The sequence below is a fragment of the Corvus brachyrhynchos genome, unplaced genomic scaffold (genome assembly GCF_000691975.1).
Source record: "Corvus brachyrhynchos isolate BGI_N302 unplaced genomic scaffold, ASM69197v1 scaffold200, whole genome shotgun sequence".
Taxonomy (NCBI): domain Eukaryota; kingdom Metazoa; phylum Chordata; class Aves; order Passeriformes; family Corvidae; genus Corvus; species Corvus brachyrhynchos.
In genome coordinates, this window is record NW_008236184.1 from 7,920,052 (window position 1) to 7,936,244 (window position 16,193).

At 40.6% G+C, this 16,193-nt stretch overlaps 1 protein-coding gene across 2 annotated transcripts in view; it reads left to right on the plus strand.

The window, feature by feature from the left end:
• Nucleotides 1-16,193, plus strand: part of IGF1R (insulin like growth factor 1 receptor) — a 167,787-nt gene that overhangs the window by 21,663 nt on the left and 129,931 nt on the right. For both annotated transcript variants that reach the window (XM_008637811.2, XM_008637820.2), the window contains exon 2: nt 8,352-8,897. In XM_008637811.2, the coding sequence (XP_008636033.1) occupies nt 8,352-8,897 (546 nt within the window). The remainder of the gene's footprint in view (nt 1-8,351; nt 8,898-16,193) is intronic.

Sequence of the window (16,193 nt, forward strand, 5' to 3'; positions counted from 1 at the left end):
CACCTACCGGGTGTTGTTAATGGGTGAGGAATTTGCTGGTGAGGTTCATCTTCTAGTTAGCTCTTTGTCTTCTTTTCTTCTTTGGCAGAGAGTTTTACAGGCATTGCTCATAACCTGGGCACTACAGATCAGGGTTGAAAGTTCGGTGCTTGTTTTTCTGGATTTGATAGCTGGGGCTTCTGGACTGGATGTTTTCCTTCCTCCATTCCTGCCCTGTACACCCATGAGGATGAGCAGGAATCCATGCCAACTGAGCCACTGATGTGCTATTTCAGCAGCAGGAGGTAATGGATGTGGCTTCACTGGAACCCCTGAGGGATGTGGTGTATCAGTGTAGTCTTGGTCAGAGAGGATTAATTTGAGGATGACTTGTCATGAGGATGCTTTCACGTGAGCTGGGCTAATTCTAGACCTACATGCTCGGGTGAGCTGTGTAGAGAAGGCATCAATCAGTATTATTAAAGGGATTCAGTTCATCTTGTTGGCTCCATTTTTGCTAAACTGCTGTTCCTGTTGACATTCAAAGTAAAATGTTGGCAGAGAGAAAGCAAGAGAGATGAGGGACAAAAACGTGATTTATTCTGAAATTTTATTTGTGTAAACTTATGGGGAAGTTGGAGGAAGTTCATGGAAAGTAACAATGCCAGGGATATCTTTAGCCAATGACAGCTGAAAATTGCAAGAACAAAAAGGCAGAGACAGTTTGAGTTTGTGATGTGGGTTGTAGCCCTTTTGTGTGTTATTTTTGTGAATGTTTTGGTTTGGTCAGCGTGGTAACACAGTGGCCCTTGGATTTGGAATATATAGTTAGTAGAGTGGCAGAAGAGAAAATTAAAGTAGGATGTGTTTTTTTTTTTTCTAAGAGCTGTGGGAGACAAGGAGAATGTGGAGAAGGGGAATCTAGTTGCTTTTTAAAGTATTTGCACCAAATTTGATTAGCCTCCTGTGACACCACTTTTTCCTTCCAAATCTGGGTGAAAATAACTCTGTAAAAGGTTGATAGGAGTGATGAGTGGCACGAGGTAAATGAATGATAATAGACTATGTTTCTCAGAAATTACAAGCTACGTTGCAATATAATCTCCAATCCCATGAGTGTTTTGAAGATCATAGTGGTCTCGCTTTGTCCTCCAAAGCTTAACTTGTAATTAAATGAAAAAAAAAACCCCAGGCCCTCCTTCTTGGCCTCAGATATGTTATCAAGAAAGTTCTCAGGACTTACATTCAAGTGGAAACAGTGGGGTTTTGTTTGGGTTTGAGTATTCCCTTTCATGTTTTGAGAGCCAAAGATGGCAGCGTTGTGCTAGTGCTGGAAATACAGAGGTTGAAATTCAATTATGGACTTGCTTAGCAAAATCTAAAATGATTGACATTTCCTGGATTGTGGGGTGCCTTTTATCTATCTCCTCCCCACCCTGAGAGATGTAGCTTCATAAAATCTTGGTAAATGTAAAGAGATTTATGTAGCATATTCAGTGAAGAGAAATAGTTCAGTGGGTAGGGAAGCAGCTTGAATCGTGATGTAGATTTAGTTCCCTCCTTGTTACTGGTTCTGACATCCCAAGAGGTAACACAGAAGCTGGCTTCCCTGGGAAGAGATCTAGTGATTGATGTGACACATACAGGATAGGTGAGCTTAGAGAGTACAGAAATTTTGTGGGAGGTTGTGTAAGTACATTAAAGACACTAAAATATATATCTCATTCATAGTGTCACTACGGAGGCAAAACCAAGAGCTCAGTGGGTGGTGGAATCCTGTGTTAATGTAAAGTGTCATAAGCAATCTCTCCAACCACTGATTTCTGTGAACTCCACATTTAATTTCTTTGCAGAGTATGCAATTAAAGAATCCTGAGACTTCAGTAGTAATTTTTTTTCCCTTACGTCTGCAAATGGTGCAACTGTACTGAAACTTTTCATGGGCTCGCAGGGAAATTGTGGTTGCTAAGCTGTTCCTTCTCAGACTTCCTACCTTTGCCTTCCATGTCATTGAAGCTACAGGAGCAAAGAAGGCTTAGGCCCAGGCCATGGACTGTAGTGACTCTGTTCAGTGATGACTGAATAACACTTAAAAGTTTTTTCTTTAGGGCTTTATGATAGTTTCCTCAAAACATGCACAATTCTTAGGAGTAAGAATGAAAAGACAGATTAAGGTCAAGTTATATTTTCCCCTGTTTATAGTCTGTATGGGCATCACGTTTTCTGACTGTTCCTTCTGTTTTCACTGATGTGTCCTTCTGTACTCTTCTGAGCAATTACAGTCGTGTAAGAGGCTCCTTTTAAACCTGCTGATTTGCTTTATCCTAAGTTGAGTTCCTTTTTCCTATGATTCAACCTTTTAGTGTCTTCAAGGAATTTTTTTGGAGCCCTAGGGTTTTTCCCAATGTGCCAGACAACCCCTTCATTGAGTCGATCCAGTAGATAGTAAACATGTCAATATGCAGGCCATGATACATTATGCAGATCTAAATCCACCCAGTGCAATAAACATGTTTTGTTGTTGTGAGAGAGGGATGGGAACTCTGGAGATGCTTGCCTGAAAAAGGATGCTGCATGCTGGGAATCTGGGATGAGGGCAGCTGGACTGCAGCCACATTCAGTAGCTGTTTTGGACTCTTTCTTTATAAGGACCTGCCATAGATTAAAACTAAAAAGCACATGATGAAAAGGAAGTGGCTCCATTGGGAATAAATAACAGCACTGTTCAGAAGATGTGCTGATCTCCCAGAAAGACCCACAGCTCTGAGCTGACATTAGTGAGGGGTGATGTGGTCAGGCCTCTTTCATTAGAGCAGTTTGGGAGAGAGCAGTGTTCCCGTGCTCAGTAACATCAGCTCTCTGCTGACCAGAGAGCAGCAGTAGCTGTCTGGGGAAGCCGACCTCTCCTTGGAGTGGAGTGTGCTCAGAAAAGCCATTATTGGCAAAGTGAGCTGTGGTGGTGTGAGCAAGCTACTCTCTAAACGTAGAACCAGCCACAATTGTGTTTTTGTATTAAGCCTTGTAGTTCTTTCTTTGTGTGGGAATTCATCCAGCACCGATGGTAACACACTGTGCTTGTTACCAACTGTGCAGAATTTCAGGGTAGATGAGAAGTTGAGCAACCTCATACCCTCCCTTAAAAAAGAACCCTTTGGAACCTTGTAGATCTTGTTTCCCTGGACAGGAAAACAGTATGGATTTAAAACAATTTCTGCACCTTTAGTGCTTTTTTTCAGCAACCAGTGTAAGGGGATGCTCTTTGTAAAACTGAAACACTGAAGGTACCCTCATTTATGATAAACTTTGCATTTCTACTGTGAAATAAAGGAAACAGTTCTCACAGAAGGGAAGTCAGAAGAGGGGAAACAAAGGGAGAGCAGGAAAAAGGTGAGTGTGAGTTGACATTGAGGTTGCTGGTGAGATGCTCATGGCAGGCTGTCTATCCTCATTCTCGTTTCAGAGATGTGACTGCTCACACTGAGCAAGTGTCTGTTGCTAGGGGAAGCCTAACTCAGCTGGAGTAGACCTGTGTTGAAGAGGGTTCAGGATTGTGAAAGGGATGTACTGGATTGACTCGGTGACTCAGAGCTGCCTTGGTGCTGCTTTGTCTGAGACCTTTTGGTGTTGAGAGAGCCAGATAGTGGTGATTGCTCTGTCTTTAACTTCTGGTTATTTGAGAGGATATTGAGACTGTGCAGTGTAATACAGCCTTTTAATGTCATCCAAAAAAGTAAAGGGTCAAAGGCAAGGCTTAAAATGTCGAGGAGTGTGGGTTTTTTCAAGAAAAACATATGTAGTTACATTTCCTTAGAACTCCTAATGGAGCAACCTGGAGGAATACAAAATTTGTAACTACACCATGATGAAATAACTTCTTGTAGGAAATGAATCCTTCTCTTACTAAAACCAGTGAATGTGTGAGCTGTCAATGCTGCCCCTAACACCTTGGCATTGATAGTGAATTAGCTGTGCTGAATTTATGTCCAGCTGGGATGTGGTGTAGCAAGCAGAAGCTGTAGTGTAGGGTGAATGTTGAACAGAAAGCCTTCTGCTGCTTTGTCTGTGCTAGCATGAGATTTTGCAGAAAGGAGGAAAGTGTTCCTTCCAAACACTGACGGGCAACGTCCAAGTCCTTTTAGGAGTCACCAGTGACCTGAAGTAACTGGTAGATATAAGAAAAGAGTGAGGAGCTGCTGTGTGGAGTAAATTACTTTGTAAATAGATGGTGATGAGATAGCAGGTGTTTCTCAAGGTGACAAGGCAGTTCTCCATGGCAGAATGGTTTTAATGATTCCAGTAAGCTTTGGCAAATCATAGTTAAGGTCGAGAGGAATCTGCTGGATTGCTGCACTCTGTGACACAGCTTGTTTGGAGCCTGCCCAGCCTGTGTCCTCAGCAGTGGTGCAGTGTGTGTGTGTGTGTGTGTTCACAGCCCCAGCTCTGCTCCGTGGTGTCCCAGCCAGAGCACCACTTAGACAGAGACCTGCCAGGAGGCTCTGCCAGATCAAGGAGCATTAATTACTCTCATATGAACCTGTTACGTGCAATCACTTTTCCTGGTAGTTCATTGACCCCATCTCAGTTACATGAGTAGGCTTGGATCTATCCTCTGACTAGGAATGGGCTGCAGGTTGTTTGGGAGACTGCAGTGTGGAGTGGGTATTTCTATTCCCTTTGGAAGTTTACATGCCCTGCAGCTTGCCAATGGGATGCTTCCAGAAAAAAAGAGCACAAGTGGGCTTCTTGTTGAATACCAGGTGGAGCTCAGGACTTCTGGCCTAAAGAGCTCTTTCCAGGGAGGCATTTGTGTTTGTCTAGGTAAAGAGTGCAGTGCTTCTCTTCAGTATTTTACCATATTGGGGAATTATCTTTTAAACAAATAAATACATTTGTCTTTAAAGAACAAATTTCTGACTCTGAATTAGGTACTTGGTTTAGGCTGAGTCTGATAAATGATAGGCAGTTTAAGGAAAGGCTTGGAAATCTGTAGGCAGCTGAATGAAAACAGCATGAATCTGACTATTGGTAATTATCCTGGGCGTTTATAATCTACCCAGAGCTAGTGGGGCAGGGTAATAAACAGCTGTTGCATTTTTATGTTCTGTTAGCGAGCAAAATAAATACATAATAGTTAATTTCCAATTCTGAATTGAACGTGAAACAAAGGCAAGTTATCCTAGTCATATTTAAGAAATTCTCTGAACTGGAATGTCCAAAACTGTTAAATGGAGTATAAGTGCTCTAAAGAGCATTTTCTGTGCACTTCATTGTGTCTGACAGACCAGTTTATATTGTTAGTCCATATACGCTTTCTCTCAAATGGGATCCAAAGAAAACACAGCACAGCCAGATGGAAATTGGAGTTGACTTTGAGCTCTGATTAATTTGTTTTTCATATAATCCTTTTCAGGGCAGCAAGAAAAACGTGAGAAAAAGATGATGTATTGTGGTATAATTAAGTCTGGTGAACAATGTGAACTTAAAAGAAATTTCTTTTAAAAAAGAATCTGCTTTAATGGGAACTGTTTTTTCCAAGTGTCAGGATGGCCTACCATGCTTGTTCTATTTCCCATTTGTGTCTCTGCAGTTCTCATTATATGTGTGAAGTTTTGCAAAGCGTAACTCACTAGATGAACTAATAAGTTCCTAAATCAAAAATGTCAACAGCCACTCATCTGTGATCAGTTTCTAATGTGGGACCCCACTGGACTTCATCCTTTTCCATATTAAGAGGATGATGTTTCATAACTGAGGCAAATGAGTGCATACTTTTGCCATAAAGCTCTAGAAATTTCATTGATTTATAAAAGCATTAAATATCTAAAATTAAGTAACTTTCAAGCTGAAACAAACATAAAACTAAAAGCAATATGACTTTGAAAGCCCAGCCTCAAACAGAGACATGAACAGATATATAATGCTTTAGTTAACGGTTGCTGCCATTTCTCTTACAAATTGTTCTTTGGGGTATTGTAACTCAGCTGTTTTTAAACCCATCACTCTGGAACCTTGCCTGCAAAATGTCAGCGCAAGTGCAAATTTTATTTCTTTAACAAAATAAAGGGCTTGGAGCAGTTAGGCTTTCTAAACTTTTATGGCAGGAAAATAAATTCTGCAACTTTTTCTTTGCCATAGCAGGAGCCATACTGTTCACCTTGGCCTGCCAGGAGGCAGAGATAGAAACCAAAAGGCTTTAATGGGAAACACTCTGTGTGTTCTGACTTGCTTTTCAAAACAAGAGAAGCCCAGTGTCAAGAGTGTAAATACCCTTTGGGCAGAGGGCACAGTCCCTAGGGTGGATGGAGGGATGGTGGCTTTAGAAGATGATTTCTGAAGTTGAAAGCAAGACGTGGGTACCAGCTCATTAAAGGAATTTAATAGAGCTTGAGGTTGTCTTTCCTACAGGTTCAGGGGAGAACCCCTCACTTCTTCTGCACTAACCAGTGCATCTCTTACCAGATCTACTATCTTGGAGTTCTTTAACATTCCCCCTCTTCCATCTGGCTTCTAAAGCTGGGTAGTGCCAACCCATTCACCCTTTTTAATGTCTTCCTGAAGTTCAAGCCTCGACACATGTTCCAGCAGTAGTGACCAATTTTCCTGGAGTCAGTATGTATGAAAATGGGGATTTACTGTCTCACTGCTCATGAGGACCAAGTGTTCCTGGTGGTACATTAGTCTTGGTGTTTATTATTTTTTTTGAAGGTCTAGGGAATGAACTTTCTTGCACATAGCTACTTCAGTGCAGCGAGTCAGATTTAATAGCCTTTGCTTTCAGCTTGAATCTTCACAGAAGGAAGATTAGGTAATAGTTTGTGTAGGAACATCTGTTTCCTAACAGAGTTCTCGCCCTATTTTATTTTTTTATGCTGTCCCTCTAACCAGAAAGTCCTTTAGTCTTTTTAAGACTTAGAAGTCTTTAAGTCCTTGTTGGGTATTAGAGTTGCTGTGGTTTTAGCATGCTCATGCTCTGGATCCTTTGTTAGCTTAAGTTATTAGCCTTAGATAAGTGTTGTGGGATGGAAAGACTGCTTTCTATTGTCAGTGCAATTTCTGAATCTCTGGACAATTTGTCTGGGTTAGAATTTAAGTTTTTTGGCTCCAGTGCTTGTTTAGACCTTTCCCTTATCTGAGGAAAAGATGTTGTTAAAATAATTAAGCCTAGCATGCATTAAAAGAGAACCTTTCCACAAAATTGAATTGCTTGGGGTTTATTTGAGTTTTGGGTTGCTTAAATAAATAGGCATTTTGCTTTGTTTGCTTACAAGCAACTTAGTATCTCTTATGGGGAATCTTTTTTCCATGTTTTCCAAAGAAGACCAGCTCTGAGGGTTTTGAAGAACAGCAGCTCTCTACACTCTGTAGTTCTTTGTTTTGCATCCAAGTGGATTGTGTGTGTCTAAATATTACATTATTAACACACGTCTTCCAGCCCCTTTAACCAGCCATTGTTATTGTGATATGTCTCTAATATGGAAAGACTTAATACATAGATTTATTAGGGGATAATCATTTTGGTCATTGTTTTCTTGAGAGTTCATAGAGTTCAATCTGCTGTTTTCAAGGAAAGATTCTTCACTGTGATGGTGTGTGTTCTTGTAAATAAATTTATCCTGTGTTTCTTAGAACTCAAGAGACTTTTTTATATCTTGGTGCCAAAATTAGTGAAACTTGGTTTACTGGAACATGCAAACAGGAATTCAGTGCTGTAAGTCCAAGCACTTTGTTTTCTTCCCAGTCACAGAGCAGGAAGTGCTTACCAGCTTTCTGTGGATTTAGTGTTATTGCTGACCTACTGCAAGACTAGTATTCCAAGAATTAAAGCTTGTTTGGCATGTGACCCTGGAAAGAAAGAGTGATTTGAGACCAAAGTTGTAATTTTCTGGGAAGTGCCCTCTTTGTGTGCATGTGTCTTAAGCAGGGTGGGGAGTGAATTAGTAACGTAATGACCAGTGGATCCCTTCTGTGTTACCTGACTGGTCTGAAGTGATGTGGCTCAAGCCCTGCTCTGGGCACACACATCAGGATCTAATTTGAAGCAGGGTGTGCAAATGCATTTGGTTTATCTTTGTATTCCTCAGTGTAGTCGAGCTCTTGTCATCAGCAGTCATAAACCAACATTTCTTTGTGTGCTGCAGAATAGAGAGAGAGCTGCCATCCCATGCTGCTCCTGGTAGTGCTCAGGGTGATAGGTTAAATGAAATGAATATTCCATGTAGGTGTAAATTAAGCACTCTTTTTCTATTTTAACACTGCAACCTAATTAAAAGTTAAAAATTTTATGACCATCAGAATATCCTTCTTGTGTTCCAGTTTCAAAACGCTTAGGAATGCCTTATTTACTAACTTTTCTTCCTCCTTTTCCATTTCAGTTTGCGGGCCAAATGTTGACATTCGCAATGATATCCATGAGCTGAAGCGCTTGGAGAACTGCACAGTGATCGAGGGTTTCCTGCAGATCCTGCTCATCTCCAAAGCAGAGGATTACCGCAACTTCCGCTTCCCAAAGCTCACTGTCATCACTGACTATTTGCTGCTGTTCCGTGTGGCAGGCTTGGAAAGCCTCAGTGATCTCTTCCCCAACCTCACAGTCATTCGTGGAAGAAACCTCTTCTACAACTATGCCTTGGTTATCTTTGAAATGACAAATCTTAAAGAGATTGGGCTTCACAACTTGAGGAACATCACCCGCGGGGCCATACGGATCGAGAAGAACTCTGACCTGTGTTACCTCTCCACGGTGGACTGGTCTCTTATCCTAGATGCAGTGTCCAATAACTACATCGTTGGGAATAAACCTCCAAAGGAATGTGGGGACTTGTGTCCAGGAACAATGGAAGAGAAGCCGTTGTGTGAGAAGACATCTATTAACAATGAGTACAACTACCGCTGCTGGACCACCAACCACTGCCAGAAAAGTAAGACTTGAGTAGATATCTTGTTTTTGTTACTTCTTTTGGAAGTAAAGATTTAATTTTGTGGTTTTATTTTAAGCTCTTCAGCAACTGAAACTTTTATTCTAGTTGTTTATAGTTTACATGAGTTACCCAGTTGCCACACAAATAGATTCTTCCCCAGTCAGATCAGTAAAGGTTCGTCTCACTTAAAAAACAAAAAAGAGAAACCAACAAATCAACAACTGTGAAACAAAACCCAATGAACTCCCTGAGTTACTTCCCCATGGAAAAGGTGGAAAATATAAGTGTGGAACCAATGCCATTATAACAAAGCTGGAGGCAGCTTTACCTCCCTTGAGGACTTTGGCAGGAGGTGGCCATCGAATGCCGTCTGCTCCTTGCTGAAGTGACATTACGTGTGTGCCAGAGCTGTTGCCTTGCTGAAGCTGTTAACTGGACTTTGTTTTTTGCTTCCCTTGGCATGCACCTCCAGACATTCCTGTAATGGTAAATTCTGTACATAAGGACTTGTTTATTGACATGAATTTTCACAGTGCAGTCTGTAGAGTTGAAGAGTCCATGGATATCTTGACTCCTGATGAAGTTATCTTTGTCTGTTTTGTTCTTATCTGGCAGATTTATGTCTTTCTGGTAGCAAGTATTAGCAAAAACAAAACCTGATCTCTCCTCACTTTTTAAAAATAGAGTAAACAAACACATAGTTTACTCAGGTAACATGATTACATGGCAGGCTTTTTGAGTTCATCCTGTAACTTTACGAAAGCTGAGCCCTGCAGTATCAGTAGGACTTAATTACAAGCAGTCATCACTGGGAGGAACAGTTCCTAAATTCCACATGCAGTCTTGACCAAAGCTGCTGTAATGATAGGAAACACCACAGTGTGAGAGAAATCAGGACTACATTCAGGTTACCTTCATCTGGGGATGTTTATTCTAAAGTGGCTAGTCAGTTGCTTGTGGAGCCCTCCTGTTCAATTAGAACTGCAATTAAAGTAGCTCGTGGGGCAGTTTCAGTCAACACATGCCAAAAATACCTCTGCAAAAAGGCATTTGGAGTATGTGCTTTTATCAATACTTACAGGAAATAAAGTTCATTTTTTAAACAAAGCAAAGAAACCCCCTCAGCCTGTTACTGGGAGACTTTGTGCTTTGCCCAGGGCGAGGGGAGTGTTGCTATGAGTCCTGCAGGCCAAATTTACGTCTTCATTAACAGAGTGTAACTCTGTTGTCTAGAGAGGGTGACCAGGGTGATTCCTGTGCAACCTCATTGCCCTCAGTGGTTTGAATGGATGTAGCGAGAGTGTATTTAATAAGATATAACAACTTACTTGCTTTTTGTTGTGTGCTCTGCCTATTTGGAGTAGACAAAGGTAATGTGCAAAAAACCTTTTTTTGGCATCTAAGGGACTGTTAAAATAATTTGGATCCCAAATACACATGAGAAAAGATTTGTTTAAATAAAATGAGGTCATAGTTAGACTGCGATAGTAGAACTTTGAAGGCAAGGGTGTAGGTAATGGGGTTGTTTTTCCATATATGCTTTCATCTCCTTTCATGGGAGATTGTGGAGAAGAAAGCAAGTATTGGAAAAGAGCCTTGAAAGGCTTGTTAAGAGCATTACAGTGTGGAAAAACAATTAGGTTTAGAGTATTTTAGGATGCAGAGCATATAAAGAAATTATCAAGTTCTAATCAATAAAAAGAGTGAGAACGTTGGACCTGTTTTAATCTGTTTGTTGTGATAAGCCACTGACTTGAAGTGAGATGACTTTAAATTTGTGGGCCATTCGTCTAAAGAGAAAACAACCCTGAAGTACTCCTGCTCTGAAGAAAAACAAGCGAGGTATAAAAGTGCAGTTGTTCCAAAGGAAGCTTTTTGTCTCCCCTGCTAGATTGCTCGGGCACTTTGGCAATGAACTTCTGATCAGGAGAGGACTCTTGCAGTACAGAATCACACAAGACATGAAAAAGAATAGAAGCAAGGACTTTTCAGTTACTGAGTGTTTCAGTTGGCATTTTCCTACCAGTAGCGATACGACACCTATGTTATTTTCCAGGGAATATTTTTCTAGTGCAGTATCTGATTTAACCCTGACATTCTCCTTGTGCGTCACAGTAATGTTAAACTGAAAATGCTCTCTATCATTCAGGATTTCTTTGTGCCTTTTTATTTTTCTTGCTCTGGCTCTGTGGAGGAGTGTGTATTAAATCTCTCTTGTCCTTGTTTAGGTTTTACGCTGAAAGATCTGAAGTTGGTGGGTAAATGTTGTGTGGGAACACTTGGTACTTTAAGTAGCCTGGCTTCTGTTTAGTTTTGCTGTTGAGTGGAAGTTGTTTTTTTCCTCCTTTTTCTTTCTCACAAAAAAAGGAAGAAGCTTGTGCTTCCTTCAATATAACTTGTGCAGGAACAATGCTGAAGGAGGAGGGAGGGAAGAGTATGCTGTGTCTGACTTAGAATAATCCATGGACATTTCTATAGAAGAGCAAGCTACAAAGAAACTGTAACTTCTGATTTTTTTTGGGTATTTTTAAGGTTCAGCGTAAAGCGTCAGCAGTTCTCCTGCCAGTTTGGTTGCCCTGGTTTCTGTGTAGTGTACATTCCTTTACCTTTGAGTGCCCCAAGGCAGCAGCAATACTAGTTTGCTCTCTTTGGAGCTGCAGCATGTTGTGTTGGGCTTGGCATGCTCTCTTCTCTCTGACTTGCACCTACTTTTATGTTAGTGTATTAAATGCCAGCTGTGCCTCACTGGGGTTGCAGGTTTAGTAGAAGAATCCTTCGAGATAAAAGGAGAGTACTGAAGCTGTTTGTTTCTATCAGTGCTTGTGCTTTGGGGCACAGGTAGAGATGGAAAAGATAAAAACTGAGTGTCCAGACATACAAATAAGACTATGGCCTTCTGTGTTTTTCTTTTTTTCTGGCAGTTGTGACTGCTGGAAAGGTTTATGGAAGCTGCCTCCATCTCCCTCAGAAATTGATGTGAGAACCAGAAAAACTGTTCCTGCTGTACCCCTTGCAAGACTTGTGTCTGATGACACACTTGCTCTGCCTGTCCAGTGATCTGCTCTAAAGAAAACTTTGGTTGTTTTCTATATTCCTCGTGCTGATGACTAACTTTTGAGGTCTGCTGCCTTAGTCACTAGACCTTTCCAAGCCTGCAGAAACCAAATGTAAAGTACACCCTTGAAAGCCTGCCTGAAAGTTCAGGATCCCTTGTCTGCTGTAACCTTTGTGTTCTTTTTCAGGCAAGTCCAGCTAATGCTTCCTAAGACACTTTTGCTATTGCTGGGGCCATAAGAAATGAACTGGGCAAACTATTCGGCAAAGTAATAGCAAAACTGGCAGTGATCTGTATATGAGACCTATGGTGCCCTGTTGGGTTTTTTCTCCCTATCTTAATTATTTGTCTTCTTTCCCTCAATTAAACTGGAGATGCTCAGTGTCAAATATTAGCTGAAACTTTTCCTACTCAGAAAAGAGACAAGGATCTGGTTATGGGGGAGACAGGCTGTTAGTGTCTGTGGGGAAAGGGGTGTTGGCTTCAGCTGCTGCTACTGTGGGACAGGATGAGAGCACAGTCTGGGTCCTCCCCTTGTGAGAGAGTGAATTAGAGCTCCCATATTTCCCAAATGGGGTGGAATAGCCATGCTTCCCATAAAAACAATGATGGGGAGTATCGGAAGTGCATGAGGGAGCTTTAAGATTAGAGTTTAGGCATTAAAAAAAGGATGTGTAAGCTGGCATTGTAGAGAGGACACAGGTTAGGGCTGTAAGCATTAAGCACTTGGTTCAAAAGAGGTGAATTTGACATGAAACAATATTTCATGTAGACCTCACTGCACAATACAACAGGAGAAAACTTTCAGCTTCCAAATGTGTGAAACAGAGGACCACAGAAAAGGCATGTGAGGATTTGGAGGCCGATGAAGCAGATGGCAGCTAAGCACAAAATGTTTTTAATGAAAATGTATCCTTATTCGTTTTTGAATTGGTTTGACAATGGCCCGAAAAGATACGGTGTATGAGGATCAGGAGAGAGAGAATGACAGTGAGTGGGAAGAGTGGTCCATATGTGCCTTCTACTAAAATGTTTAAACATATGGAGACAGTAACATGATGTATTCTCACAAATATTCGGAATCTGCTCCTGTTTGTTTACACGGAGCTCAGAAGATAATGCAGTTGAGTGGTATCATTTGACATGGCTCCATTGACTTGTGCAGTGCTTACAGTGTGCACCAGCTGGGAATCTGCTCCCTGTTGATTCAGCAGAGTAGTGCTGAAGACCATGTGCTGCACTTTTATTCCCCCCCCCTTTTCTCTCCTTGTCTTCCCTTCTCTGAGGAGTATTCACTGTATTCCCCTGTCCTTTAGAAATAGCGAACATACGTGAACTATGTAGGCAGGAAGAGAGTGGAAGAAGTTGGGAGCCAGAGATGCTGAATCAAATTACTTTTTTGCTTTAAATTATGTTTGCATGCTTTTTTCTGAAACACTGAAATATAGTTGATATTACGTGTGTCAGCAGAGGACAACATGTTTTAAGTTTTACTCTTGCAGTAAGCAAATTAGATGTGGTATAATGTTAAGTGAAGCTGGTCTATGTAACACTAATCCTACCTTTGTTGGTTTAAAAAAAAATGAGGTATAAACCTGAGCATATTTTGAAATGGACAGGTTGTTTGTTGGTTGTATTTGCTTGGTATGTAAACTCTCCAGGAAATAAACATCTTCTGAAAGGAATAAACAGACAAAAAAATAATAATTGTAAAAGGCACAGTTGGTGTCACTGAGTTAGAAAAATCTGGAGCATGTTAAAAAAAATTTATTAGTGTTTTCCTTCTGAATGAAGTTTTTTGCTGACTTTCGCTCCCCTCCTGAGAAGTTTGCTCTCCAGCCAGAGGTTTCCTAGAATTTTTATTATGGCTGTGAGAGCATATTTAATTAGTAAGCTGGAATGGCCGCAGAGCAGTTTAGGCCAATCTGCAGTTAATTACTGTAGCAGTGGTTTATATTCTGAGAAAAGGGCTAAAATTAAACAAATGTATACTTGCCATTTTTCTTTGTTCTATTATAAAATGGCATAACCTGGGAAGAATCTTGCAGCCAACGCTAGCCACCAAAAACTTTGTGATAATGTTAAGTACTCATCGTGGCTTCCTAGTTTCTTTTGGCACAAAGGTTTGTAGAGGACTGTTTGTTTTGAGAGGTCTTTAAATTTGGGAGTTTCGTTTTCCAGTATGAAAAGACAATGCAGTGAGCTCAGTCCATCACTTCGCTACGTGTTTCAAAAAAAGGGAAACAATGAACTTTTAAAAATACTCTGAAAAGATTTAGAACTTTTCCCCACATTTTGGAATAAAGAATGAAAAAAAGTTTGAATTTTTTGAAAAGACTCCTTGTCTTTTCTACTTACACTTTCATCTTCTGAAGACATCGCATTTTGCACTTGCTTCAACTTGCTTTATCTCTGTCAGTCCAGAGGTGTGTTTATGGTCACCAAGTGATGTGTAGCCACATTTTAATGGCCATCCATGCTGTTGGAGAATTTTTTTTTTTTTTTTTTTTTTTAGTTTTTTTTTGGATTGTGGGGAGGTATTGTGAAATGACACAGTTAATGTCACCATGATTTCAGTGGCACTACAATTCCTTGTAAGTGGTGGGGTGATTAAATATATATGCCCAGTTACTCTGAGTAATATAAACTCTGTTTTACATAGAGATCATTCTAATGGATTTACTTGAATTGTCTTGTGCCAAGAAACTGTTTCATTGTCAGAAAAATGTCCTGTAGAAATGCAGTTGGAGGTCACTGATAGGAAATGGTAATTCCCTGGTTTTCTGGGTTGTGTGTGTGTTCATTCCTCAGTTCGGTTTCTCTGATGCTGTGTGGTAAAGGCTGGGGAAGAAAAGAGTGCCAGTTCTTCCTTACAGGAGAATACAAAAGCATCACCAGATTGCACACTGTGTGCCTGACGACCTTCTAACAGGGAGTGCTTGAAAGGAAGTCCTGGTCTAACCTCACATTATGTGGAAGCTCATGGGAGAAGGGAATGACTGCAGCCCAAGGGGCCGGAGGCTGTGGAGAGGAGGGGGAGAGGGAAGTGATGGCTATGATCACATTCAATGAGGATTTCTAAGATGTTGTTTATTTATTTTGAACTTAAGACAAATAAAAGGAAGTGCTTGAAAACTTCAGTAACATCCTAAATTTACTTTTAGAGGTACTGTGTGTTAGTGATGTTTCAGAAATCTGATAGTCTGGTGCTAGCTAGGGCTGGAAGTGGAATGCTTTTGGTTTTATTTGCAACACTTTGCTGTTCTTAGCAATATGCTTTCATCCTGGAGCAGACTGAGGGTGATGCCTTGTTGAGAGAATTTTTTGGTTTACTTTCCTGTGCAGCAGTGCCACATTAAATCTGCAATTAAATACCCATCTAAACTTGAACCAAATCTTTCGTTAACATGCTTAACATGGATTTCCAGGCCCCACTGATACATCTATTAGACAAATGTTTGTTAATAGAATAGACAATTGTATTGGATAGTTAATTAGATGTAATGTAAGGCTTTAATTTTATGATGAATTTGCAAAACAACTGGGAGCTGGGAATAGCTAGCAGTGTTATAGGGAAAATGTCAGGGAAATGTCAAGTGTAAAACTAAAAGAAAGCTGTGTTTTTGCTGTGTTCTTGCAGATGTTGCAGGGACAAGGCAAACTCAGCCTGGCTTAGCATTTTCTGCAGTTCTCTGTGGCTCTTACCCATGCAATGAGTCCAGCTTGGAGTGGGTTGCTAGTTTTCCTAGGGATTTCAGTTTTCACAGGTAATGCTTGTATGGATGTCAGACAAGGGGTGAACTTGAGCTGCAGTCTTCTTATTTTGGTGGGGAGCCCTAAAATGATCTGTCCTTCACCTGTCCAGTTGTCCAATTTTCATGGAATGCATAGAAATACATCTTTTGTGATGATTGATCTGCAATTAAATTTGAAATGGGCTGAAGGGAAACTTAGGCTCAATCCTGCATAGGAATCATGATGTTCTCTAAAAATTTTGAATAGGAGGAATCATTTTCTTATTTTTCCTTTCCTAAACACACATGAATGTAGGAATGAATTGTCCTCAAGCATTTTTGTAAATTGTTTTTATGTGGCAAACAAGTTTTTCAGTGTTTAACAGTCATGAAACAGCCTTTGTTTAGCTGTCTTTCCCACTAATAGTGGGATTTCCTTCTCAAGTCTGTTTATGACTCTGAGACCTAACTTCTAATAAAAAGATGCGTGGATAATAATATGTTAAT